This window comes from Zychaea mexicana (genome assembly GCF_025766255.1).
Source record: "Zychaea mexicana strain RSA 1403 chromosome Unknown BDB00scaffold_7, whole genome shotgun sequence".
Classification (NCBI taxonomy): domain Eukaryota; kingdom Fungi; phylum Mucoromycota; class Mucoromycetes; order Mucorales; family Lichtheimiaceae; genus Zychaea; species Zychaea mexicana.
This window is the reverse complement of record NW_026516670.1, coordinates 683,525-710,481: the sequence shown is the minus strand read 5'-3', so window position 1 is coordinate 710,481 and position 26,957 is coordinate 683,525. Positions and strand designations below refer to the sequence as shown.

The window sequence follows — 26,957 nt, the reverse complement described above, 5'->3', positions numbered from 1 at the left end:
AAATAGCTTACGACCTAGTAGAGCAATATCTGGTATCATTGTATAGCGAGTACGGCTAAAAATATATCACCACGCTTAAATGTTCTATTGTTTCCCCCCACTTTTTCTTTTCTTTTACGGTACTCGCTCTTGTGCACTGGAATGTCACTTTGCACGTTCATCCAATGGCTGCTCCTGCCTACTACTTTTAGGAATAAGTGCGTATACAAGCACACGCACACCACAGTGATCGCGAGAGAGTAAGGGGTATTGCACAGCACTCTACACGCACTTTTTCTTTTTTCATACTCACATTTTGTTTGACGCGTGCCCTCGTGCTGCATTATTACTTGGCTAATACTACACTACCACTTTTACTAAGATTATTACTGAAACCTTGGCAGTTCCTGCAGCAAAGCATCATTATCATCTTTCTTTATCTTTACCGGGTGGTCTTCCTCCACTATACTCCTGTAGTAGTAATAGTAGAAGAAGAAGATATATGCTTGAAGGTGTCTCCGGAATGCAACAATGAATCAGCTCCTAAACGGAGCTGAATGCTGAGTTCCATCACACAGTACTTCAATGCAACACCGCTGGATGGATGCTGACGATGATGCTGCTGCTGCTGCTGCTGCTGCTAACTGCATTATATAATTTGCACTTAGCTCAATAGGATGATGGCCAGGCCTTCGTCTCTCCCTCCCTCCCACACACTCCTTTTAACATGCAGCAGAGCGGAATGCATGGCAGTTTTCTTTCCGCTCGTGCTGGGTTCTTCCTTCCGGGGAAACGATCTCGTTTTGGTTAATTTTAGGAGCTTTATTCAAAACTGATTGACAAGCGGAGCAGCAAAAGATTATAAGCAGCAGCATGAACAAGACACTTGTTCGCTATTTGACAAAGAGCCCGTGGGTCTTTCTTTGTTCGTTTGTTCTTTCGCTGCTCACATATGGATAGAACCGTGCGCACACACTTTCTACATTCTCCGAGGGATCATCTAATCTGATCACACCCACGAAAAGAACCGAACTCGCTAGTGTTCAGAACGTTTGCATGATGGATTAAAAAAAGGGAACCATGGCTGCTGTAAAGAAAACAGAAACCCGTGCAAAGTAGCAAAGAGAGGACCCTTTATTTTCCCATTCATTCATATATTCATTCATTTTATTGTTTCTCTCCCTGGCTGGCCCTACTCACCCACTTTTATCGCGCAACATCCCCATCCCGAAAAGGCCTCCTTTTGTTTCAACAACAACAACAACAACAACAACAACAAACACACAACTCGGACCCTGAATCGTGGTACTGCTGGTCTCTGCTGGTTGTTTGATCTGTAATGTATACTGTAGTATGTACGTGCATAGCAATGGTTAACGGGGTCCAATATGTACACATGTCTCCTAGTAAACAACAACGAGTGATTGGTATGTAATGTAGCACGCTATCATAGTCGTTGTCCACTAGGAATATCTGGTAAGAAATGATTTCCCTGACTAATTACTTTCCCTTTTCTCCATGTAATGCTGTTGCTGATATCATCAAACGTAACAACATAGGTAGTGTCTCCTTCCTTCCTCCATCAAATCGTTGTTCTATATATATATATATATATATATATACACTAAGAGATAAAGAAAGAGAAAAGCACGGACCATCCTTATTTTATTGAGTTTGCTCATACAGCAGGGTGCTACGTCGCAGGTGACTGGTCACCCCAAGCGTATTCTCGTTGCGTAACGGAGATTTGGCAGTATTTCCCCACGCTCTCTCCTTTTTTTTTCATACGCGGGGACAGTGCAATAGTGCCTGAACGTTTTATCTCTTTTTTTTTGGTGTTCTTCTTCGATTGACAACCGGGAACAATCCACTTTCTTGTCCGATTGCGCCGACATTCCCCATCGAGTTTTTGTTAAAGTAAATTGTTGCCATGGAGATATCGAATTCCGAGAAACAGCGTTTATGGGCTCTTTACGGTGTCGACGTAGCAGCAGCAGCCACGTCCTCGGCCATGGTATCTCCTTTAATCGCCGTCGTTGACAGGTAAACACTCAAGGATCTGGCGTATGTACGCAAGAAGCGAGTGTGCGTCTGACAAGTAGATGTATAGAGCCATCATAGAAAACGCCAACGGCAAACGTCCGCTTGGTCAAGGCCTCGTCCAAGGTCTTCGCGCTATCTTTACGCAACCGATCCAATTCGCGGGATCGTTGCAGTTCCGACTGGTCTATGGACTCTACTTTAGCACATACATTACGGCCAATGTGATGGACACGACGAGCGAACGTATGGGCGTGAAGGACACGACCGCGGCGTGGTACAAATTTATTGCTACCTCGGTCGTCAACATGGGCATCTGCATATACAAGGACCGATCCTTCACGCGTATGTTTGGCGTCACTGCCACACGTGCCTTGCCCATGCTCACTTATTTCTGCTTTGCCGCACGCGACTCACTCACCATTGCCGCAAGCTTTAATGCCCCGGTTTACTTTGCCCAGTGGTTGCAACAAAAGTATGTCAGTTTGGATCGACATGATGCACGTGTCATTGCGCAGCTTGTCTGCCCTGCCTCGATCCAGTTTGTTTCCACGCCTATCCATCTGCTTGGTCTGGATATGTATAATCGTCCCACTGCATCGTCTGCACAGCGCATGGGATTGATCCGCAAAGAGTATCTCAAAAGTGCGTTTGCACGCATTGGAAGAATTGGTCCGGCATTTGGTATTGGTGGTGTGGGTAATGCTTATTTTAGAGGATTTAGAAGATATGTCTAGACTAGTCATTACAAAGGGATGTTCCCCTTTTCACTCCTGTGGCTTTGGGAGGATTGTTGTATATATACACTATTACATTAGTTCATATAATATTTATTTTGTTTGTTGTTGTTGATGTTGTGCTTGACGTTGTGGAATAGTCTATATATCATATCTTCTCTGTTAGCTGTTTCCTGTCCCTATCATAATCACAGCAGGCAGTTGTTTTTGTTACCATGTCGGGTCTCATAATCTTTATTAAAAACATGACTCGATTAGTTATATACTTCTTCGTGCCAAAGTTTGCCAAGAGCAGAGACATACCTTGTTAACAGCAGTGCTTCCGGCAGCCATACCAGCACACAATGCAACGAAGGTGTACAACTTGCTGATTTGTGCCATTGAAGGAAGGTATCGAACCGGGAAAAGAGCCGCACTGTCAGGCCAAAAAAGCGAGAGGGCGTGACTTGAAATGGGACGGAAGTACACCACGCACGCACGAATATCAGGCAAGACCTTTCACACCCACTTGTCATTAAAAAAGGTTAGCAAATTCATCGTAACGATCGATCGTGCATACATCTATAATCTTTTACTAATTGATACAGGGCTCAATACACAGATTTGCTATGGTTAAAGCACCTACCCCAGAATTGAGAAGGTGAGTTTATATTTTTTTATTCAATTTAGCTACACAAATTTGTTGATCAAAAAGACTAAAGACATTTACGAAATGAATCACTAGATACATGGACAAGCGCCTGATGCTTCAGTTGAATGGCAACCGACGAGTCACGGGTGTACTTCGTGGATACGATCCCTTTATGAACATTGTTCTCGACGATGCCGTCGAAGAGATTAGCGCGTCTGAAAAGAACCATATTGGCATGATTGTATGTTTTCTTGTGTTTTTCATCGGATTATGCCTATAAGAAATGGAACTAAACAAGCTGTTTTTATGGCCGTATAGGTTATTCGTGGTAACAGCATTAATCTTATGGAAGCCATGGAACGTATCTGAAAGGAATCAACCAAAGCTATCTCAACTACCTCGCAACATTGTCTCCCCTTTTCTGTCGTGCGCATTTGTTTCTTTTCTTCGACCTCGACAACCATAGCATATCCTTACTCTCGTCCGCACACATGTATCCACATACTTGAATAAAAAATCAACAACGATTCTATGCACTTTTTTATATATATCGAAGGACACTTAATGCCTATAGCATAATCTAAATGACAGAGAGGGATTCCAAGATTTCACAGGCGCCCTCTGTTCGCCAGCGGAGCAAGCCACTGGAATTTCACATCCATCTCTTTCTTTATTACCCATCAAACCATATCCTTTCGACATACACTACTACCACCGAACACACACGCATACTAAATTAAGAAATGGCCTCATTACCAACCATTGCAATTCTCATTTCTGGTTCCGGCTCCAATTTGCAAGCTCTCATTGACGCCACACAATCCGGCAAACTTCGCGCCAACATTGTTGTTGTGGGTTCGAATCGCAAAGCAGCATACGGTCTTGAACGCGCAAACAAGGCCGGCATCCCGACCCGAACATTCTCACTCAAACAATTCAAGGATCAAGGCAAAACACGCGTCGACTTTGACATTTACGTTGCCAAGACGATACAAGAAGAATACAAGCCAGACTTGGTGGTCTTGGCTGGATTTATGCATATCCTGTCACCCGAATTCTTGTCTTTCTTTCCACAAAACAATGTCATGAACTTGCACCCGGCTTTACCGGGTCAGTTTGATGGTGCCCATGCGATTGAACGCGCCTATGACGCTTTCAAAAAGGGCGATATTCAGCATACTGGTGTCATGGTTCACAAGGTCATTGCCGACGTCGATCGTGGCCAGGTTATCTTGCAACGGAACATCCCGATCGAAAAAGACGATACCTTGGAAGATCTTGAGAAAAGAATACATAGTGTGGAACATGAAATCATTGTAGAAGGAGCACAAAAGTTTTTGGATGAATTAACTGCTAGTGAATAAACTATGTATATTCTTGTTCATTTCTTTCATAACCAGGGGTTTCCTCAAATACGATCTTCTTTATTACTTTTTGAGTCGTTCCATACTGCGCCATTTAGATATTTAAACATGGTAGCAGTGCGATAATTGATGTGCCCAGTAATTTCAATATTGAATATGGTGACAACGCTAATGATTTAGTATTATGAGAAGAAACAAAGGGGGCAAGAGCACACAGCAATAAAATATGTAAGGCTCCGTTGAGCCTGTCGAATTAGGAAATCTGACTTTGTAAATGATCGCAGCAGCCCAAGAAGACAACCACGTCCTGAAGCCGAAAAGCCTTCCTTTTCAGTAATCCATCCATCATGGGTATGTACTATGGGCCATCCATCCATCCATCCATCTATTCATCAATCAACGTGAATCCATGATTCAACAACATCCCTGCTAACTCAAAACACCTTTTGATTTTTCTATACATATAGCTGTTGGCAAGAACAAGTAAGCTTATACCTGACAGACGGAAGAAAAAATATATTGGCTTTGGGTAACATTACGATAATTTGATGTTAATCGATCTTGGTACTTTCCTTATTATAATCATATAGGCGTCTTAGCAAAGGAAAGAAGGGTTTGAAGAAGAAGGTGTAAGTTACTCTTCCCATTCTCTACGAACTTATTGGAAACGACTACGTCAAACGATAAGTGATCATTTTGTGGAAACGCGCCAGAAAATTAAATCTTTTTTATTTTTACTTTTAGCGTTGACCCCTTCACCCGTAAGGACTGGTATGACATCAAGGCTCCTTCCATGTTCGAAGTTCGCCAGGTTGGTAAGACCTTGGTCAACCGCACCCAGGGTTTGCGTAAGTGTCTTTAACTGTACTTTGGAAAAATTCTAGCTCATGAAGAGCAAACAACAGCAACATTAGCAAAAGCTGATTGTGGGAGGAGCAACAAACCAGAAGTAATAACGCTATGAAATAAAAAAAATAGGTAACGCCAACGATTCGCTTAACGGCCGTGTCGTTGAGGCTTCCCTCGGCGATCTTAGCAAGGATGAGTCCCGTGCCTTCCGCAAGATCCAGCTTAAGGTTGATGAAATCCAGGGCAAGAACTGCCTCACCAACTTTTATGGTATGGACATGACCTCGGACAAGCTCCGTTCCATGGTCAAGAAGTGGCAGGTAAATAATCGCGTTTATATGATTTGACGTCGAATACGAAAGAGGTCCGAGAAAGGAAAGGAAGCGAAAGATCACCACAGAGACTAAACAATACATGTATCTGTAATGGGTGCGAACAAAAAAATAGACTTTGATTGAGGCTTTCGTCGATGTCAAGACCACCGATGGTTACCTCGTCCGCTTGTTTGCCATCTCGTTCACCGCTCGTCGTCGCAATCAGCTCAAGAAGACCACCTACGCCCAGTCTGCTCAGGTCCGTCAGATCCGCAAGAAGATGTTCGACATCATGTCTGAGGAAGCTGTTGCCTGCGACTTGAAGGAATTGGTCAACAAGGTCACTTCCTCGGCCTCGGCCTCTGCCCAGGACGGTATTGCTGTCCGCATCGAGAAGGCTTGCCAGAGCATCTACCCCTTGCAGAACACCTACATCCGCAAGGTCAAGATCTTGAAGGCCCCCAAGTTCGATGTCTCGGCTTTGTTGGCTCTTCACGGTGGTTCCGCTGCCGCTGAAGACTCTGGCGCTAAGGTCAAGGACTTCAAGGAGCCCCCTGTCCTTGAATCCGTCTAAATCTGGCTAATTTGAATAAACATCTTTTGCCGCTTGTTTTTGAAAAATAACTCTGTGTATGTGTGTTTTGTACACTGTCGCTATGTGTCGTTTGTGCGCGGTAGTGTTTGGTAAGAAAGAAACCAAGAGGAGGGCCATATTTCAATGTTCCTTAGTGATGTTATGCTATTGTGGAGTTGTCGTTCAGAGTGATGATAATGAAGTAATATATTTTAAACGATATAAAACGGTGGATAAAAGGAGAGAGTGATAAACATAGCCGTTATTGTTCTAAATGGTTAGAATAGAGATTTGATAAGTGAAGTGTTGGGTGCGTTTTAAGAGACTAGTTCTGTTTTTTACCTGTATTGGTAGATCCGTAGACCACGCGACTTGGTTCCTCTGAAGGAACTTGCTGATACTGAAGACCACCTCGTTCGAGGTCTTCGAAATTGTCGTTATGCTTATGCACAATGTAAAACGCATGGACAATACCGGGGACTTTTTTTTGTTGTTGATCAATTCAAATTCGATTTAATTGATTAGTGTGGGCGTCTTCACTTTTCGCTTTGTTTCTACTTGGCTCAAGAGTATATTGGTTGGTAAACTTACTGGCGCCAAGAGCCCATAAGCAAATGTTGATCAAAAAATCAATACCGCAGCCACACTTGACGAGCACTGCAAGGGGTGGGAAGAAGAAGGCTACCACGAACAGCGCTATATCGCGACCAGAGTAGGCTGACATTTTTTCTTTATATGTGTTGTAAAAAGAAGAGAAAGAGAGAAAAAGAAAAGGAGAATAATTTGTGTGTTTATTCCTATCTATGTACCATAAAAGGGTGGCACAAGCAAACATGATGAAATTGCATTGTTATTAATTGAATGTAAACACGTGGCCCGTAAGACAACGACCCGCTTTTTTGGAACTTGTCATGTAAACGAAAATGTTCCGTTACATGCAATCGTTGGATTATAGTATGTTATCGAAATCAAGAACATTGTACTAGGAGCACCACCAGTGAAAGTCTCAAAAATAGCGATCCATACAAGGTTACGAATAAATGTGAGGGAAGACATTCTGATATAACACTTCATACTGATGAGTGCATGCATAACTATGTATCGTAAAGGTCAAACACTGCAAAGGTTTATAATAACATGCAGTTTTTTTGGATATACCACACTGCGATTAATCATACAGTACTGGGGTACTTTCAATGCATTTAGCATATAATAGGAACGAATACAGTTGCTTACATATGGTGATAGAGTATTTCATAATCAAAGATTGGCGCTGAGTAGCTTCTTTGGGCCTGTTAACTTTTGAGGTCAAGGTTCGAGAGGTCGACTTGATCTTGCCCACATTCTCGATCCATTAATCCATTGATCTATCAAATAGGTTGGGAGGACGGTTGTCGATCCCTGTTAGCAGATCGACCTGTTGGCCAACGCTATTGGTAAGGTCGACCCAGTTTGACACAGGTGAACGTCATTTTTGATGACTGCGTTGATTTAACAAAGAAAGATTGAAGGCATGTGTAAACAATACATATCGCTTTTGCTACTGTACCTTATTCTCGGATATCACCAGGTGCACACACTACTGTAATTTCCGGTGCCATGATGTCAAAGGTGTGACAACATGTAATTATTGCGCATATGATTGGTTTTGCTTTTCTGATTCCTGTGCACTCTTTCTATTCCACTTTCACTCATTAAAAGAACCATAGATATTTCATCAATCGACCTTTGTGATATGGATCATATAAAATTTCTTCTTTAACCGAGCATTGGCCTTCTAACTTTACACTCTAGTGACTCGAAAGGTCGACACTAGGCCCACATGGACCTTGATTGATCTATGTATTCATTCGGCATAATTGGTGGTGGAGGACGAGATGGAAACGGCTTTGACATCCCTAAGCAGTAACTGGAAAAGAAACTTCCTATTCTAATTCAGATCTATACAACCAACTCATTTAATCGCAAAATAGTACCAAAACAATTATCTAGTTGAAGGCATCAAAGACGTCAACTAGGAGCGTGCATTGGGACACACCACCCACGCCTCCAAAAATTAACTACCTAAGAAGTTCGAAGATCTTTCGATAAGTTATCCCATGAGTTAAAGGAGAATTACTTCAACTTACGTTTACAGGTATAAAATGAGGGAATGTGGTATACGTGGAATAATACGCAACAACCAATAATAAATGCACAAATATTTCGCAACGGCTACAACAAAGCCTAAGGAATAGAGACAAAATGCAGAAATAAAAGCACCATATAATTGATGATAAGATATGAATGGAGAGGATCTATGACAAAAGCCATGAAAGGCCCTCTGTAAAAGCATCAAGCGATAATCAACTTGCACTATTCTTGATGAGATTTCTACAAGAGCAAAGATTACCACCTCACGGATTTCAAGGAGCGGACGGACGGTGACACGATCCTTACTGAGGATCGCTAAGATATATAGCCTTTCGAATTGGTAAAGTGAAGGCTAATACCGCAGCAAATAAACTCTACATCAGACATACTGATACACAACGTCTTGGGATGTTTGGAAAACCGCTCAAATTGCAATGAAGTTCGACCCACTTAGGAATTCAAGCTGTTGGTGAGCATCCTATGAGATTGTAAAGGACACAGCAAACAGAACTGATTGCTCTTGTTATCCGTTGACAGTGAAAATATGCTCAGTCAGCTCGAGAAGGGGCTGAGGAAGTCAAGCGATTGCACTTACCGGGAGTTACACATTGGACACATTGAAGCTCCCACCTCTATCGAAACATTCGCATGTTTTTTTTCTCGCAAGTTACAGCACTTGCAAGCAGCAGATCAATAAGTGCTTCCCCTTCTGCATCCAAAGACTTATCAATCAAAGGCTAAGGCCGGTATTGCGTAAAAACATCACCTTAGCACAGCTCATATACCAATCCTTTTCATAAAATAGCTTGTTTGACCTCCTTTTAGAATCTTTTAAATAGATCATATTGAAGGAGATGTAAATCAGTAATTGCTCACTGGTTTTTAATCTTTGACATATAAAGTCTTCCGTGCCGCTTACCACTATCCGTGTCAACGTTCTTAAAGGTCCAATTTTGAACGAACTGCAAGATGTGGAGGAGGCACGGCCTGTGCTAAGTTGAAATAGATGTAAAGGGCTGGATAATGAAAAAGTCGCGTCAAAGGTAATCTTTTCACCGTATGCAAAGAATGTCATGCCAATGGAAATAAGACATAGCGCTAAGTTTAAAATGCATGGTACGCTCAATGCTAATCACCTTTGTGAGACCTAGTTGTGTATGTGTCTGTGTATGTAGATACATTGGTGCTAAAGCCCGACCTGCTTCTTGGAACACAGGTGTGTACACATATGCGGCATATCTGTTTCCCTTTTTTTTCTTTTTCCTCTCTCTATAAACTCTGGGCGTATACTTCTTTTTCGTCTCTGCTTTTAATAACATCCCCGCTTTTTTTCAACGTATTTTTCCATGGCGCTATTCGCAAACGCCAGTGATTTAAAGGTGCATTATGAACGACCTACGCCCAAACTTGCATCCTGTAATTTCGTAGCGTCGGCAAGGTCGTCCGAAGCACTCGCGCAATCAGGCCATTTGGCAGTTTCAGCACCTTCACAAATCATGGGCCGTTTCCAACTATTGAAATCGCTGTGTCATGAAAATTTATGCGAGTATGTAGAAATTCACCGAGGCAAACATGGTATGTTCTATAGACTTCACCCCCACCCTTCGCTTTTTGATTAGTCCGAAAAGTAAATCCACAACAAAACAGGGACCGAGAACCACCACAACGTACCTTATACTAAGTTGTGCGATAAACTTTATTTTTAATGCACAATTAGATAGACTGTTCGTTGTCAACGAATATCATGATAACTCCCTACAAAAGACGCGTAGCGTTAAAGCAGAGACATCGGTCAGGTAAAGCATAAAAAACGGGGAAGGTTTAATAATGTTGCTACCCCCTTTAAGATAACTAAATGCTTTTCTTTTGCATAATATAATACTGACTTTGGCGCTCTTTACATATGTCAGTATAAATCTTTTACAGCGGTATGCCTGCGAGATGTTCGGTGCCCTGTCCTACTTGGAGCAGAACAATGTTGTTCATGCTGCACTATCACCTCAAAATGTGCTGCTGGATGAACAAGATCGAATAAAACTTTCGGGCTATGGACTGTATTATATGACGGGCCATGGTGTAGATGTTGATTTTCCTATTGGGTAGGTACGAAAAGAAACAGGAGCAGAAAGCGATATGGAACGAAACAAAGTGAATATTAACGGATGAGTAACCAAGATATCCAGGCTATTTGGCCCCTGAGTGTGTCCTAGACGACGAGGGTGCTGAGTCATCTGGCTACGACAAGGTATATATCCATTATAATCAACGTGTTGAGACGAAAAGGACATAGAGAAAGCTTAAGACGATTGACGTATGGCCATGATTGTATTTTTATGGAACAGCGAGATTGCTGGGCAGTGGGTATCATTCTGGTCGAACAGTTTTGCCGGAACACCTTCTGGACAACATCGGATGTTGGATTGATCTTTGATACGCTGAGCACGCTAGCAGATTGGGCAAAGGAAAACGAAGAAGATAGCAGCAATAGCGTGTGGTACCACCAAGGGATTGAGTCGCTAGATATCAACAAGGACGTTCTCAGCTTTTTACAAGGCAACAACGTTAGCGACAGTGGCGACAGCGTCAACGCTAAAGCAGAAATTGAGGCGTTTAGAGAACTCATACTGATGTGTCTCCAAGTTTCACATACTCAGCGACCCTATTATCACCAAATCCTTGCCTTACCATTCTTGAGCAGTAGCAGCAAGAAGAACAAAATGAAAGGCCATGATTGGGTTCAAGGACCGATTCTTGCATCTCAAGATCTGCAGCCCGACGAAACGGATATCGATCGGCCAACAACACCGATGAAAAAGCAACCACCAAGCGATCCATTAGCAGACCTTCCACTCTCCCATATATACCATCTTTGGCGATTAGCAGGTGGCGATGTTGAGGTCAACCTTGTCAAACGAGGTGTGTTTTTATCTGTACCAGTCATCGAAAGACTTCCACGCGTTTGCTTTATCGAGGATGCAGAAGAAATCGGGCCTGTCATGGTGGACACGACACAGCTATACTCGGATACGATGCATATTCTCAGTTTCAAGGAACTATACCAACGCCTCGAACAACAGGAACAGCGACACTCGGAACGCTTTGAATGGGATGCGGATTATTTCAACGTCGTTGACGAAAACGATGTAAATTTCTTACTTAAAGAAACGGACAAGTTTGACAATTTAAACAATAACGAGGGCGAAAACGAAGATTTTGTTTTTGACGATGAAATATCATCACCTCATTCAGCAGTAACAATCGGTAATGGACCACCCAGTAGTGCTGCACTTATTTCAATAACTACGCCTACAACGCCATCCACGAGTCGGTCCTTGAACCGCACGTTTTCTTTGAGTAGCATGAACCGTTCACGTTCATCGTCTTCAATTTCGGTCGGTACGCCAGCAGCAGCACCGTCGACACCCACACAGTCATCCATTCCTCGACGTCCTTTATCGCTTCGTGAACAAGACGTAAATTACCAATACCATCGTCAGCGATTGTTTGCTGAACTGTTGAGACAATACCCTGCTTCGCAAAAGGAGATCCTGCACCATGCCAAGGTGGATATCCCTCCACTATTACGGAATAAGATATGGGCCGCCATATTGGATGTTCATGGCGATGTAGAAACTGAATATCAGCGTATCGACAAATATAACGATATAGCTTCCGATCGCCAGGTAAAAAAGAAAGTGGGAAACTTCTTAATTTGAAAATGGCAAGGGAAAGCTGACTATATCATTTTGTTTTCGTTCTGGATCATTAATAGATTGATGTGGGTAAGTATTCAAACAGAACGAATGAGGAATGCACTTATGGGATTAAAAAAGGCGCTGATATCAACAAACCTAACGCTTGAAATAGACGTACCGCGATGTCACCAGTACAATCAGCTCCTGGCATCATCTGCTGGCCATGAGAAGCTACGCCGGTTATTAAAGTCCTGGGTATCATCAAATAAGAAGTGGGTGTATTGGCAAGGTAATGAGATCAAAGGGAGAAAGGGATATTAAGCAGGAAGATTATGCTTGAAGTAAAGCCCGTCAGGACTAACTATCAAAGATGCGCATAGGCCTCGACTCGCTTTGCGCACCATTTCTTACACTCAACTTTAACGATGAAGCTTTAGCCTTTGCCTGTCTTCAAAAATTTATTCTAAAGTTCCTCAATAACTTTTTTCTCAGAGACAATTCGGCTGTCCTGCAAGATTACTTTGCAGTGTTCCGACATGTCCTTAGTTTCCATGATCCTGAATTATCTGCACATATTGACGCCATTGGTTTCGTTCCTGACCTGTACGCGATTCGATGGTTTTTGACACTGTTCACTCGTAAGTAGGACAAACTATTAGAGGAGAGTAGAGGGACTTTCAGAATTTTCATCGCAAGAAATATTGCTTAACACCAATCTTTATTCATGTATTAGATGTATTTCCATTGGACAAAGTATATCACTTGTGGGACAAATTTATGGTGGGCCCACCATCACTTCCACTGTTTGTCGGTGTTGCTATTTTGCGACAGATCCGAGACGAGTTGTTGAAATATGAGTTCAACGGATGCATTTCGTTGTTTTCTGAACATTTCCCAAAGATTGATATTGAAGGGTGTATTCAGAGTGCAATGAAAATGTGCAAAGTGACCCCACCAAGTGTTGTATCATTACGGCCTGTTGCACCATTATCTGATAAAGAGGGACAGGTATAACTATATGCAAACCACGTAGTCGTAAATTTTATGTGTTATTCACCTATTAGCGTTACTCTATATTAGCAATGGTGGGAGAAACCGCTTCCAATTGATGTTCGAAAGCAAGAGCTCGCTCCTCGGATAGATATTGCCGATTTCCCCAGAATCTCACCGTATACACTTGTACTGGATATCCGTTCCGACCATGAGTAAGTTCTTAAAAGCCGAGTAAGAAGAGAGATCTTGTATGTAAACAACTAGTATTAAACGTGTTTAAATATACTGATAGATTTGTGAACGGCCATCTTGCTTCGTCCATGAACGTCCAGCCTAGCCAGCTGCACAGCTATGCTTCCATATTACGGAAACTGAATCGTAAATACCACGTCATAGTAGCGGATGATAGTGAAAAGCAAGGTCCTGAGGTAAGATGGTTTTTATCAATGCGATGACGGCTAAATTTATAATGGTTTGATTAACAATTTCTTTCTCTCTCCAACCGGTGACAGTTTGCTGCACAACTCGTACAGAACCATCATTTCCCTCGAACAGCGGTACTACAAGGAGGCATTGAAGCAGCAGAATGGCACTATAACTCATTAGGTAACGGACGGCTTTGCACGTGCCGGCCACAAAAACAAACCACTGCAGGATATAAGGGCAAAGGATCCGAACCACCCTTTGTCATTTGGCGATGCAAAGTGCCTACTCCACTATCCAAACGATGATATAATTATACACACACACACACACAAAACACCAAGATCGCCTGCAAAGAATAATAAAGCGAAAAGAATTGTCTTGATTCCAAGAGGAATATTGTTTGTCTATGTACATTTGCTTTCTGTCTTCTTTTAATTTATTTATTTCTTTCCTCCTACATATTCCTTAGCGGCCTCTGCTGTGTCGTTGACTTTGGTCTTTGCTGCATCGACATAGCCTCGTGCTTGTGCGGCAGTATCGGCTGCTGTTTCTTTTGCAGAATCTGTAGTGCTATTCAATTTTTCTTTTGCGACGTCCACGTAGCCTTGCGCTTCAGATTCAGCCTCAGAAGCCATGTCGTTCGCAGTCTTCTTTGCGTTGGCGTATTCATCGCTAGCCTTGTTCTTTACAGAGTCGACGTAACCTTCAGCTTCGGAAGCCTTGTCATTGGCTGCCTTCTTTGCATTGGAGTACTCATTGCTGGCCTTGGACTTGGCTTCATCCGCATATTTCTGGGCTTCGGAAGCCTTGTCGCCTGCAGCTTCCTTGGCGTTTTCGTATTCGTCACTGGCCTTGGTCTTTACAGCATCGACATAGCCTTGGGCTTCTGCAGATTTGTCGCCGACTGCTTCTCTCAGCTTTGCAGAGTTTCGTTCTGCGTTTCCTAATAGTTAGAGAAGGACTTACTGTTAGTTTTCATCACTTGCTGCATGCATGAACCGCAGTCGTTCGAAACCAAAAGTTTCGATGATGATGATGGTGATGATGGTTGCTTACCTCCTCCTTCTTGACTCTTTTTGTAAAGATAAGCAGCGACAGCACCACCGAGGGCAACGCCCATAATAAGTCCACCATTACCACCACCGTTCTTGTTGGGGCCGCCAGCGGGACCACCACTGGTGCCACCTGGACCAGTGGCGACGTTACTGCCTGCAGTAGCATAGGATCGTCGAGCGACTTGCTTAGCAGCAACACGTTGTAAGACGGTTCGAGGAAGCATTTTAGATTGTCGTCGTTATTGTTGTTAGTTGAAGATTTGGAAGAAAACGAGTGACGGGAAAGTTTGTGGTGAGGTGGGGGTTTTTATATATGAGAGTGATTGTGCTATTTGTGCGACATGAGGTCAGAAATTCATCCCTCACCCATGCTAATTTGCAAAGTTCAAATGACGCATGAATTCACTCATCGATTTTTACTTTCCTCTAGAAAAAATTTCGTAACGGTTCGATCGCTTGTTTCATAATCCGTTGCCATCGTCATCATCGGCATCATACTGTATGATGCGCTTGATGTAGATTTATTGAAAGGAGGACGATGCCTCACATATCGATACCAGCTTAACTACCTTGCAACAGAACACATTTACTGGTACTGCAAACAAACCTTGGCGAGGACTATTGCGGAAGGCTTCAGACCAGCATATACAACGGACTACCACGGACTATAAGAAGCCGGTTGCAATCAAGATATTAATTTGTTGCGACTGAAAGAGCTAGAACTGGTGGGCAATGCACCGTGAGTGTTAAAGCGGGTGACCACAGTGAGAGACTGCTCCAGCAAAAAGAACGAAATAGTGTTAATAATTGACAGCTCTCAAAGACCATTGGTCCTGCTGCAACAAAAAAAAAAAGCGAACCCCGCAACAGAGAGGGAAGGAAAGGGACAACGAATCGAACATCCAGGGTATCGGAAACACACCATTTTTTTTTTCGGTGACCTTCTCTTTTAAACGTAAATGACTACAGGTCCAGCTGTTTTCTCCAAACAGGTTAATATTCAAACAACCCTTCGTGCAATATGCGCTTTGAAACTCATGTCCTCTCATTGTCATTTTTACTTTGTTAGCTTGCGATTGTAGCAGCCGAAACATCCAACTTATTTCAGCAAATCCGATCGTCCACTTTACGCCACGGGTTGAATCGGCACGATCAATATCGAACATTTTTATCTCAACGTGGACCAAATCAAGTAAAGTAAAAAGTAGAAAACGGTGAGAAAAGACGAGAACTTATTTTAGAATAAACCATATAATATAGCTTGTTCCGGAATCCCGAAAATCGCTCGATCGAGCAGTTACTGATGCTGTTTCTTCAAGACTGTTGAGAGCGCACGGCAGTACGAAATTCTCGCCCAATGTTTTGTGCCAACAACAACAACGACACCAGTTTCCGCAGCAACAACAACGACGTACATTATTTTCGTCGTCTTCGTCATCACCATCGTGGACCCGATCCTTCCGTTTTGTTAACCATCGACGGTTGACCAAACTCGAGCAAGATGCAAATATGTTTCCTGACGATCCAAGACGGCAGGCCGTCTTGTACAAAGTAAACACACTTCATCACGATACTAAGCAGGCCAGCATATACGAAGTAACCATGCTGATAAGAAAATGATGTTTTCCTTAGGAATGGTTACGAGCAAAGAATCCACAAGCGTTAATTACTCGATTTGAACGAGGAAACTTTGCACATGACGAGGAGTGTTGGCAGTACTATGTCGCGGCACTTGCGCAGACAGGTCAATCCGAGACTATTTTACCGCGTATCATGCAAAAACTGGAGGCAACAATGGAGTCATCATCTTCTGCAATAAAAGGGTCAGGGCAGCAAGGTAGAAATCGAAGTGGATCATAATTAATACATTAATGATAGTTCTAGCAGATGGAAAATGAGTGGACTGATAGAAAGTTGCCCGTCCATATAGTGCTACCAAAGCAAGTATTACAGCAGCTAGCGGCTTCGCGCGGATATGCAGGCAAGACGTTATCAGTTGAAGGAGGAGTAAAGCTGTCACCCGGTGCTGGTAACAAGGATAGCCCCATCTACGTTGTTGTAGAAGAAGGTAAAAGATAGAGGACAAAGGAGGATCATGCAGGCGGGAGGTTTTCCAGATGTAGAAGAGACTGACTACATTTTTCCGAATTTTAGCACGAAAATACATGCTCTGGCGCGCACTGCGGTGGGTGGGCATCACGTTGACCTATGCATTGTGTATCCTTACACTGCTTTCGTTGGCATTGGAAAACTCGGGGCTTTTAAAGACGGCGTCCTCGCAGATCGAGTACGAACCAAGCAACCAGCAGGTGGTACGATTTGAAGATGTGCAGGGCGTGGATGAAGCCAAGCAGGAGTTGGAAGAGCTCGTTCAGTTCTTGCGTAACCCGCAAAAGTTCACCGAGCTAGGCGGCAAACTCCCCAAGGGTGTGTTGCTTACGGGCCCCCCAGGCACCGGCAAGACAATGTTGGCCCGTGCTGTAGCCGGAGAAGCCGGAGTGCCATTCTTCTTTATGAGCGGCAGTGAATTTGACGAAATGTACGTGGGTGTGGGAGCTCGGCGTGTGCGAGAGCTATTCGGTAAGTTCAAAGAGAGGGACCATCTTGATTGGGTAACAAACAAATTAATAACAGCTTTGGGGGTTGGGGTTGTGCTGGCTAATATATAGCGGCAGCAAGGGCCAAGGCACCGAGTATTGTGTTCATTGACGAGATCGATGCGATCGGGTCCAAGCGGAATCCGAAAGACCAGTCGTACATGAAGCAAACATTGAACCAGCTGCTGGTGGATCTCGACGGGTTCTCGCAGACAGAAGGGGTTATTTTCATTGCAGCGACCAACTTCCCTGAGCTTCTTGACAAGGCGTTGGTGCGTCCAGGGCGGTTCGATCGGCACGTGAATGTCCCATTGCCAGATGTTCGCGGGCGTATCGAGATTCTGAAGCATCACATGAAGAGCGTACAAGTGGACAGTGCGGTGGACGTCAGCGTGGTCGCCCGTGGCACGCCTGGGTTCAGCGGAGCTGATCTGGCCAATTTAGTCAACCAAGCGGCGATTAAGGCGACCCGCGAAAGCTGCCGGGAAGTGACACTGCATCATCTGGAGTTTGCAAAGGACAAGATCCTGATGGGTGCGGAGCGACGTTCAGCGGTGATTACGGAAGAGAGCAAGCGGGTCACTGCTTACCACGAAGGCGGCCATGCGCTGGTTGCCTATTATACCCTAGGCGCGATGCCATTGCACAAGGCGACCATCATGCCTCGAGGATCTGCACTCGGTGTAACGATCCAGCTGCCCGAAATGGACAAGGTTTGAAATGGACTTGCATGTTCATAAAAATGGATGTATGTACCTTGCTATAACTCACATAAAAACCTTAAATGGGGTTTTGTGCCTTCTCTCCCACACGCATCTATCCAGGACTCTTTTACAAAGCGGGAATACATGGCTCAGATCGATGTATGCATGGGCGGCCGTGTTGCGGAGGAGATGATATTTGGCGCAGACAATGTCACGAGCGGCGCACACAGCGACATTGTCAAGGCGACGGATGTTGCTAAGCGGATGGTGCGGAACTATGGCATGAGCGACAAGATTGGCCCAATCAGCCACGATGACGAGGATATGCAGCTGCTGAGTGCGCCCACTAAGCAAGCCATCGAACGCGAGATCAAGTATCTGGTGGAAACGTCAGAAGCCAGGGCCAAGGAGATCCTCACGACGCACCGGGAAGAGCTGGATCGCTTGGCGAAAGCGCTGATAGAATATGAGACGCTATCCTACCAAGAGATCGTGGATGTGCTAGGAGGGAAGCCGGTGTCACGATAGAAACTTATATTTTTGGTTCGGCCGAAATAATACAATTTTGATGTGTAAAGTGTATTATATTTACTACTATTATTACCAGTGTTATTACTGCTACTGCTGTTCCATTTAATATCGAAATTGTTCTGTCATCCGTAAGAGTCACGAGGATGGAGGCCGGCTCTCACGCGTACTCCATACCCGCACACTCTTCTTTTTTGTTTTCTTTCCTCTTTCCTTTCCACGCCTTTCTCTTTGTGCATAGCCTTTTCCGCCCTGACGGTATACAACAGAGAAGCCTAATGGACGTCTCAATGTTGTGCAGGTCATCATCATCTGAGGACGTCCAGCCAATTCCTCATGTCCAATCCTTCGGGTACGTGTTAGCCTAAAGAATAATCAACAAGAGCGGCCCCTCTTTCCTATATAGTGTCTAACACCTGTCCCCCTCCCCCCAAAGTGGTGTGACCGCAGCCGCACAAAAAAAAAAAGAAGAAAAAAGGAGGGAAAGGGGGTTGTGTATGAGGGCGTGAGTGGAGTGGAATGGGGGGAGTACAGTTGAAAAGAATGGTAGGGATTGTAGAGTTCAAAGGACATGTTGGGTGGGAAACTTTAAGGTGCTTCTTCTTCTTCTTCTTCTTCACTTCTTCGTCCTTTCTTCTCCTCCTGCACCTTCTTTAAGAACTGTTGCTTCTTTCTTTTCACCTTTCTTAACGTACAATGTCCTCCCATAGTAATCAACAGCAGCAACACCCGCTCCACCCACAACAACAACAACAACTACGAAATGACAGTGTACCGCCCGTCCCCCTCCCACCCATTCGAGAAGCTTGTGCTGGCACGATTAGCTTCCAACAAAACAAAATCGCGGACTATGTCGTGTTACCTCCACTGACACCTTCGCCGCTCACTTCAGCGACGACGCCGACAAATACTGTTGCTAATACGACGACGACGCCGACAACAATGACGCCAACGCCAAGTACGGTACCACATACCATAATCAGCGGGACCGACGATCCAAACACAAATGAAAGTCTAACCGAGGTATAGACAATGTCACGCTTGTTTGTATTAGTACAGGAAACTAAGAATGCAAATCCTAGGCCGTGGCGACATGCACACTCTTATGCCAAGAAATAGAGCAACTTCGACGTGGATGGACAGAGTGGACCGTGCAAGATCGAGAAACAAACTTGAATCAGTTGTCCAGGGCTGCACAAGCGCTTTTACATACATTGAGAAAAGACACGCAGCCTGACGAGGATGGGATCATGTCATCATCGTTCAAGGTTAGATATCTTGCATTCTAGGGCCTGTGTGCCATGTGGTTATTCTCTCGGTCGGTTTGATTCTCAAAAGCAATGCAATGTATAGGAGCAAGCAAACTTAGCATCCGCATCATCAATAGCATCCACATCCGCATCATCAACATCAGCATCAGCATCAGCAGTAGCAGCGACTTCATCATCATCCGTACGCGGCGAACCCCTGTCAACACAACCAGAATATGTAATGATCCGCCGGGCACGGAACTTGCAGGATTCAATCGGCAACGTACATCAAAGCTATCGACGACGAGCTGCAAGTATCCATTTTATTCTATTTCCATCTTTCTGTTCTGACAAACCTTTCTTTGCTCGCTAACATGGTCTTTGATTGCATCATTTCTTCCAGAAAAAGACAACGTAAGGCCTCGTTTGTAAAAGACGAGTGTACGGAAGAACATAGCATTTAATGGTTTGTAGACTGACGTATCATGTAATAGAATCGGTCAACGATGTCATTCTTGCCACACTAACGAAACGCCCGAGTGGCGCCGAGGGCCAGACGGCGCAAGAACACTGTGCAATGCGTGTGGTCTCCGTAAGTTCTCTGTTTATAAATTTTTAAGACCTTCTTAGTATTCTCTCTCCCTATGGTAATGAAGGGGGTGTTGTGCATTATCTTTGCACTGCGCGTTTTTTTTTCTATCTGTTTCGTGTGTATCAACCGCTGAGCTCTCTTGTCGATTAGATTACTCCAAGCTAGTGCGAAGAGGATCGTTGACGGTTCAGCATAACTATGCTATTGAAGATACACGCAGTGGCAGTGATCGATCTACACCACCACCGCCGTCGACTGCAGCAGCACCGCCTCCGCCACGTGTTATTGAATACCCTGTTCGTGATATATCTCCAGCACGCCAACAACACTCGTCTCAATCCCCAGACAGAGTTGGACTTGCCATTGGAATCAGCAGCAGCAGTAGTAGTAGTAGCAACCTAATATCCTCTGATCATCAACATACACATCAACAGCATCAGCAGCATCAGCATCCGCATCATCATCGGCAGCAGCAGCAACACCCCCATCATACCTCATTCATCAACTACGTGTCATTACCACCACCACTACCCGCAGAGCATCGTCCAAAAGACGATCCACCTTAATCTTAATTCTCCCTTATTGCTCTGGTATTCTGTCTTCTTTTAAACCCTTCTCCCACATATGCTCTTCATAAGCTCTTACATTTACAATAAAAAGAAAGACGAGTAGAAAGGATGGAGTTTCTACGTGCATGCACGAGGAAATCTCTATTCTTCGTTCCTTTTCTTTATCATGTTTCAATAATCAAAACAAACCCATACCACCCTCTCGGCAGCTCTTCTTTTCTTTCTAATTGGCCGCGTAGTTGCTGATAAATATATCAAGCGTGCTACGTGCTGTACTTTGTTTGTGTTTCCACGTTTGAGAAAATGTATATTTTGGTTTCAAAACTTTAAATTAGACGTATGCTATTTTATGGTTTTATCAAAAGATCTCGATAGCCGAAATCGGCTTATCGAGATCTCAATCAGGAATTAAGAAAAAGGAAATGTGGAGGCACTTGATTTTACTCGTCATCCGATTATGCATAGCAATATGGATAAATGTTTACAACGAGCGCCCCACCCGCTGCAGCTAATAATTCTACTAACGACTCTACTTATGCTATTACGTTGTTCCTTTACCCCTCGCATAGAAAATCCAGAAAGAAGTCCAATGTACTATTAGCTTTAGCATGCTTGGCAAGCAATTTGGCAACGAAAGCGACTGCTCTTGGTTTGGGGAGTAAAGAGAAGCAGCTATCGTGATTGGCAAAAGGTGTCTAAAGTTCGATAGGTCAATGAGAACCCTGATTTATTGTTGACAAGTGCAAATGTAGACTCACACAAGTCAGGTCCCTTACACTTTCTACGCTCAATGGCGAAAATGACTCTCCACATGGCAATACATAGACTATTGAGAGCTTCCCGATAATCAGCTCACCTACCTCCCTCCCCACGTGTAGCCTCCACAGCGGCTATCTCTTTTACGTTTTAATAGAACGACTACCCTCTTGTTGTTTGTATATCAGAAATACATCCTTCCACCCCACCCCCCCAAAAAAAAGCTTGCTCCCGACTCTCCCGGCACACCAGCTCTTGTTGTTGGATTAGTCACACCACGATCCTCTCGATCGTCTCCTGCCACTCCCACAAAAAAAAAAAAAAACAAATCGTGCATACAAAGCACATATAGATAATCAAACAACAAGTCGTTTATAAAGTAGTTATTAGCAGTGAAACTTTAACCTTATTCGTTAGAATCTTATTTGCTGGAATATCGTACGGAATCACTTCCGACAAGGGATAAAGTTTCTTTATATAGTATTAATATCCTGTGGCTATACTGTACACTATAGTTTTACTCACGTAGCTAAAATGCCGTGCTGTTTGGCGTTAAAGCAGCAATATGAAACCATATTTTATCTGCATCATGTTGAATATATGATAGTGGAAACGATGACAACGATCATGATAATGGCTCTGTTTTGCTACTATGGCAACGACGTATGTACATAACCGGGGGGTAAATGGATAAAGTGTATGCAGATGTGTGTGGGAATGTTGACGGCAATTCTCACTTAATACCTTTATTTATTCGCCAAGAATTACTTGATGAAACACGCTGTGTCGCAGAGACCCGCTTTATAGTACAGCTCAGTAGTAATGAGGGGAGTGGATGATGATGATAATGATTATGATGATAATGGTATGTAGTATATAAACAATATGCCTAGTTTGTTTGAGATCGCCTGGGAACACACACCTCTTATCTATCTAAACATATCCTGATAAGAATGATGCTCCCGCCCCTGCTTCTCCATGCATCTTTATTGGCTATTCTCACCCACACCCCATCCGCATAACAACGATATGGTAGCAGTTGCTTTTTTGGGTGGCCTGACAGAAGTAAAGGGAGAGGTAGACGAAGAGTGAACATGGTCAATCCTATTGATTAGTGTAATAATTAATATAATGGCTTATATACTCAATGACTAGGACTATTATTTTGTTTATATATTTTTTTCTCTTCTAAAGTATACAGCATCGTTTTGATCTTATCTACATACCGCAGGCATATGTTCCATCATATAAGGAGGAAGTTGGTACTGATGCCAAGTACTTCTATAATCGGTATAACCTGTATTATAATGTGTATGCACTATGTACATAACACTACCGCAAATGCAATAGTTCTATTTACTTTATAATACATATGATTTAATATCCTCAGGACATTCTTCATCTCTATCTCTGTATAAGATCCTAATGCTCGAAATGCGCATATATGCATGTGCTGAAAAAAAGTCCAAATCTAAGCTATAATCTTTACTTCAGGGTCATCAGGGGAAAAAACATCCTATGGTGAGGCGAGTTCCCACAAATAAACGCAGATTATTGTAGCAGTGTTGCTCACTTATTTCTATGCCAGAAGAACGGACGTGGGTGGTGAAAAATTTACTAAGCTTTCTTTCGATAATTTTTTTTTTGAAACGTACATCAAGAAAACTTTTTTTTTCGCTAGCTAGCAATATTACCGACTTTCTGTACTTACGCAAAATGTTGCTCATCATATCAGATACTAAAGTATGGTCTATTGCTGTACAGAAACAAGTCCTGAGATTCTTACATTTGGAATAAACCTACTGTGGGTAATAGATATTAATATATTGCAGCTTTCCGTAAAAGCACTATTGCACACACAGGCACATTCAGGGAGGCCATTTTCCAATTGGCCCACTGAGATGGGAGGAGGAGTGGGAAGGTCTTCTGGATCAAAGACCAGATTTTGGGCGGCATTTGCGAATCCCACTGTGTTCTTCTCTTCTGATGGGTCAGTATAAGAGGGAAGGAGGAGTGTAAAGTATTGGTAAAACGAATTCGCGTATCATGATTAGGTGAATCAGAAACTTGAATAGCACCAGTTTTACATTGTGTACAGCAACTGATTTTGCATGGATCATGCTGCACTTCTGGTCAAGTTTGATTTTTGAAAGAAGATTCCAGCTGTGTTACAGATTGTCTTGATATAAGCTTTAACAGCACAAATATCCTTGAGTAAACAAACAAGAATTTTTTTTAAACGTTTCATGGAATAATCTTATCATTTAATGCAGTCAAAGTTGAAATGAAAATTCAGCACCTCCTGTTTCCCGCTTCGTGAGAATTGCCGATTATGCTTTTCAAATGCATCATTCATTATACATGCATACTACCTTTGTCTTGTGTACACATCACATGAGGTAACAATTGATGTACAGCAGCTCTCAATTGTGCATCTTGACATTGCTGAAGCAAGAAATAGCTGCTTGCATATTAGTTTATCTTATAAATATTCAAAGTTTGCTTCTTTGATCAGCTCATGTCTAATTTCTCTTTAAGATTTATAGAACATGGCAAAGAAAGTTAGCTCACTATATAACTGTTGCTATAGTATCAACATAATCATCCGTTATATCACATGAGCTAACACACAGCAGATAGCGATGTATACGTTAAATAAATGTTGGCATCAGATTTATCAGAAGTATGCTTTCAATCGTAATACATAAATCATCACCCAAACTGTATACAATAAGATTCAGACATTAAAAGTATATTGCAAAAGTAATGACATAGAGATCAGGAGCACAGCACTAAGTAAACTAAAATTGGTACACATGGTTCCCCTTAATTGGAGTGGGATATGATGTACAAGTAACCAAATACAAACTCTAGAATCCGACCGATAGTAGTAGGTCTATTCTGCACATGAACGGCTCTTAATTTTCAAATATTCTACATATGAAAAGGGTTTTACAGTTTGTATTTCCATGAGGATTTTCCTCGTTACACATTGTGAACGAGCTTAAGAAAGTGATGTAGCTTTTCTACCACGTTAAGTAGCTTCATCTAAGCCTGTATACTAGCGACGCGTTCGATACGAGGGATATGCAGACGATTTGCGTTGTGACGTGTGCAGTTGATTAATTCGCTACTCCTGCTCCGCTTCTAATACTCTATTGCCCAACCCGTTCAAAGCGATCTACTACTACCACGCATAACACATGGCAGAAACAGAAGAGAATTTGACAGATTCTGGTAAAATCATTTACGACTGGAACCCACCCACTGGCGTAATAGAAAATTATAGCTATCGTGGCGATCCAATTACCAAAACAGAGGTATACACATATACACGATCTTTTTTTAAGCCCTTTTAATTGTAATAGATATATAAAACTCGACATTGACAATTCGTATACATCATTCCTAATACGCGCGCGTTTTTTTTGATTAGATGGTATCCATGTTTGAACGAAATAAAAGTCGAGAATACAAAGGACATAAAGACAAAGTACACACAGTTGCTTGGAATAGCGATGGTCGAAGGTTAGCTTCTGGATCTGTAGACAAGACAGCACGCGTTTGGAATCCTCATCGAGTGAGTTACCTTTTCACAGTCGGCTATACAGATTTGAGAGAAAACAAATTGACCCCATTTATTTTTGTTACTAGCCGGAACTCAGGTATACCATGGAGTTGAAGGGCCATACGCAAAGTATAGATCAATTGGATTGGGATCCAACCACGCCAGATCGACTTGCCACAGCATCATGCGACGGGACTGCAAGGATATGGGATCAGCGATGTGAGTTGCAAAGGGGTATTCGGGAGGATAGCCCAATAGCGACGTGACATTCTTTGTTCTGTTGACTTACCAAATGTATGCGTGCGTGGATTTAGCCGGAAAGTGTACATCAACAATCCAAACAGGTGGCGAAAACATCAATATCTGTTGGAGTCCTGACGGAAACTATATCGCCGTGGGCGACAAGGGCGATAACATAAGCTTTATCGACACACGCACATTCAGCATTTTCAAGACACAAGGACACAGCAATATGGAAGTCAACGAGATTGCATGGAATAACGCCACCAATCTGTTTTTTGTAACGACGGGGTCGGGCACTATATGCGTATACGACTTTCTCGATGACCTCAAACACCTTTACACATTACGCGGTCATGCAGCAAATTGTTATTGTGTGGAAGTGGATCCAACGGGCCGATATTTGGCTGCTGGTTCAGCAGATGCCTCGGTCTCGTTATGGGACATGAAAACTTTTGACTGCGTACGATCATTCTCTGAGCTGAGGTGTGTGCTCATATTTTTTTTACGTTTTTGGGATGAAGGATGATATTAAGTGATGGTGATTACAGCTTTCTGAAATCTAAGAGGGAAACTGACATATTTGCTTCTACATTAACTTTTATCTGAAGCTGGCCGGTCCGAACAATCAGTTTCAGCTACGATGGCCAATTCATCGCATCTGCGTCCGAAGATAGCTTCCTTGATATTGTAAGTATACTGTGTTACATAAGATCTTAACAAGTAATGCTCTGGTTACCATTAGTTAAAAACAGTATAATGCTAACTCTTTAAAATTTGATATAGTCACATGTGGAAAGTGGAGAGTCAGTACATCATATCGAAACCACTGCTGCTATGAATACGGTTGCTTGGAGCCCACGAGATTACTATTTGGCTTATGCTGGTGATGAGAAGGAAAAGCCAAATGATAAGCACGGTATTGGAAACCTTAGAATTTTCAGTGTAAAGGATCCAAGGAGCTCGCTGTAGAAGGAGGATGCTCTTTACGTTATCTGTAACGTACATATTTGCCTTGTGTCTTTTTCCCTCCCGCTCCTAATCAAATCCCTACCATCATCATATGATATACTTTACGTGTAGTCTTGTCACTGTTTATATGGAATGTTTTTAATGTATCTACATTTATAAAGTACTTTTCATCTCTGACTCTGTGTTATTGAAGTATAGCAGCTGTTTGGATCTCTTGCATTATTGACTTGGAACATCTTTATAACAATCCGGAAAAGTAAGCTATATCTCTGTCACAAACCGACCGCTTGGTCAAATCATCAAGAGATACAATATTAGCATAGTAAAAGAAAGGAGAATACTGCAAAAAAAGGAACAATAATATTATAAATATATCAGTGCTGTCAAAAAT

General features: G+C 42.9%; 10 protein-coding genes across 10 annotated transcripts; 8 read left to right on the top strand and 2 right to left on the bottom strand.

The window, feature by feature from the left end:
• Nucleotides 1-1,694: 1,694 nt before the first annotated feature.
• Nucleotides 1,695-3,166, top strand: BDB00DRAFT_951076 (uncharacterized protein). The gene is made up of 3 exons (XM_053129581.1): nucleotides 1,695-2,022; nucleotides 2,090-2,988; nucleotides 3,060-3,166. The coding sequence occupies exons 1-2, from the start codon at nucleotides 1,910-1,912 to the stop codon at nucleotides 2,754-2,756; spliced, it is 780 nt and encodes a 259-aa protein (XP_052984264.1). The 5' UTR covers nucleotides 1,695-1,909; the 3' UTR covers nucleotides 2,757-2,988; nucleotides 3,060-3,166.
• A 198-nt stretch (nucleotides 3,167-3,364) lies between these two features.
• Nucleotides 3,365-3,756, top strand: BDB00DRAFT_868130 (uncharacterized protein; the record flags this gene model as incomplete). Its single annotated transcript, XM_053126433.1, has 3 exons — nucleotides 3,365-3,396; nucleotides 3,481-3,628; nucleotides 3,706-3,756. 3 exons carry the CDS (start codon nucleotides 3,365-3,367, stop codon nucleotides 3,754-3,756), a joined length of 231 nt encoding a protein of 76 aa, XP_052984263.1.
• A 374-nt stretch (nucleotides 3,757-4,130) lies between these two features.
• On the top strand, nucleotides 4,131-4,751 carry BDB00DRAFT_881521 (phosphoribosylglycinamide formyltransferase; the record flags this gene model as incomplete). The annotated part of the gene is made up of 1 exon (XM_053128084.1): nucleotides 4,131-4,751. The coding sequence occupies one exon, from the start codon at nucleotides 4,131-4,133 to the stop codon at nucleotides 4,749-4,751; it is 621 nt and encodes a 206-aa protein (XP_052984262.1).
• A 347-nt stretch (nucleotides 4,752-5,098) lies between these two features.
• Nucleotides 5,099-6,488, top strand: BDB00DRAFT_784479 (ribosomal protein S3Ae; the record flags this gene model as incomplete). Its single annotated transcript, XM_053120464.1, has 6 exons — nucleotides 5,099-5,102; nucleotides 5,219-5,234; nucleotides 5,342-5,380; nucleotides 5,496-5,599; nucleotides 5,730-5,920; nucleotides 6,048-6,488. The coding sequence occupies 6 exons, from the start codon at nucleotides 5,099-5,101 to the stop codon at nucleotides 6,486-6,488; spliced, it is 795 nt and encodes a 264-aa protein (XP_052984261.1).
• Nucleotides 6,489-6,619: 131 nt separating this feature from the next.
• Nucleotides 6,620-7,309, bottom strand: BDB00DRAFT_549628 (uncharacterized protein). The gene is made up of 3 exons (XM_053117817.1): nucleotides 7,080-7,309; nucleotides 6,831-6,968; nucleotides 6,620-6,758 (listed from the first exon to the last, which is right to left on the bottom strand). Exons 1-3 carry the CDS (start codon nucleotides 7,210-7,212, stop codon nucleotides 6,751-6,753), a joined length of 279 nt encoding a protein of 92 aa, XP_052984260.1. The 5' UTR covers nucleotides 7,213-7,309; the 3' UTR covers nucleotides 6,620-6,750.
• Nucleotides 7,310-9,858: 2,549 nt separating this feature from the next.
• BDB00DRAFT_802979 (rab-GTPase-TBC domain-containing protein) lies at nucleotides 9,859-14,155 on the top strand. The gene is made up of 12 exons (XM_053121985.1): nucleotides 9,859-10,196; nucleotides 10,339-10,417; nucleotides 10,532-10,720; nucleotides 10,797-10,866; nucleotides 10,964-12,304; nucleotides 12,394-12,403; nucleotides 12,489-12,605; nucleotides 12,697-12,954; nucleotides 13,050-13,324; nucleotides 13,397-13,521; nucleotides 13,602-13,737; nucleotides 13,822-14,155. The coding sequence occupies exons 1-12, from the start codon at nucleotides 9,968-9,970 to the stop codon at nucleotides 14,038-14,040; spliced, it is 3,048 nt and encodes a 1,015-aa protein (XP_052984259.1). The 5' UTR covers nucleotides 9,859-9,967; the 3' UTR covers nucleotides 14,041-14,155.
• On the bottom strand, nucleotides 14,044-15,147 carry BDB00DRAFT_549455 (uncharacterized protein). Its single transcript, XM_053117816.1, has 2 exons — nucleotides 14,792-15,147; nucleotides 14,044-14,678 (listed from the first exon to the last, which is right to left on the bottom strand). Exons 1-2 carry the CDS (start codon nucleotides 15,012-15,014, stop codon nucleotides 14,176-14,178), a joined length of 726 nt encoding a protein of 241 aa, XP_052984258.1. The 5' UTR covers nucleotides 15,015-15,147; the 3' UTR covers nucleotides 14,044-14,175.
• A 602-nt stretch (nucleotides 15,148-15,749) lies between these two features.
• BDB00DRAFT_868125 (peptidase family M41-domain-containing protein) lies at nucleotides 15,750-18,619 on the top strand (the record flags this gene model as incomplete). Its single annotated transcript, XM_053126432.1, has 8 exons — nucleotides 15,750-15,782; nucleotides 15,860-15,982; nucleotides 16,051-16,341; nucleotides 16,423-16,627; nucleotides 16,721-16,858; nucleotides 16,945-17,370; nucleotides 17,460-18,100; nucleotides 18,212-18,619. The coding sequence occupies 8 exons, from the start codon at nucleotides 15,750-15,752 to the stop codon at nucleotides 18,617-18,619; spliced, it is 2,265 nt and encodes a 754-aa protein (XP_052984257.1).
• Nucleotides 18,620-19,315: 696 nt separating this feature from the next.
• On the top strand, nucleotides 19,316-21,027 carry BDB00DRAFT_868124 (uncharacterized protein; the record flags this gene model as incomplete). The annotated part of the gene is made up of 6 exons (XM_053126431.1): nucleotides 19,316-19,642; nucleotides 19,702-19,887; nucleotides 19,973-20,152; nucleotides 20,273-20,283; nucleotides 20,364-20,461; nucleotides 20,612-21,027. The coding sequence occupies 6 exons, from the start codon at nucleotides 19,316-19,318 to the stop codon at nucleotides 21,025-21,027; spliced, it is 1,218 nt and encodes a 405-aa protein (XP_052984256.1).
• Nucleotides 21,028-24,740: 3,713 nt separating this feature from the next.
• Nucleotides 24,741-26,742, top strand: BDB00DRAFT_936011 (WD40-repeat-containing domain protein). The gene is made up of 6 exons (XM_053129213.1): nucleotides 24,741-25,106; nucleotides 25,223-25,366; nucleotides 25,441-25,573; nucleotides 25,669-26,080; nucleotides 26,206-26,284; nucleotides 26,381-26,742. Exons 1-6 carry the CDS (start codon nucleotides 24,990-24,992, stop codon nucleotides 26,564-26,566), a joined length of 1,071 nt encoding a protein of 356 aa, XP_052984255.1. The 5' UTR covers nucleotides 24,741-24,989; the 3' UTR covers nucleotides 26,567-26,742.
• The last annotated feature ends 215 nt before the right edge of the window (nucleotides 26,743-26,957 follow it).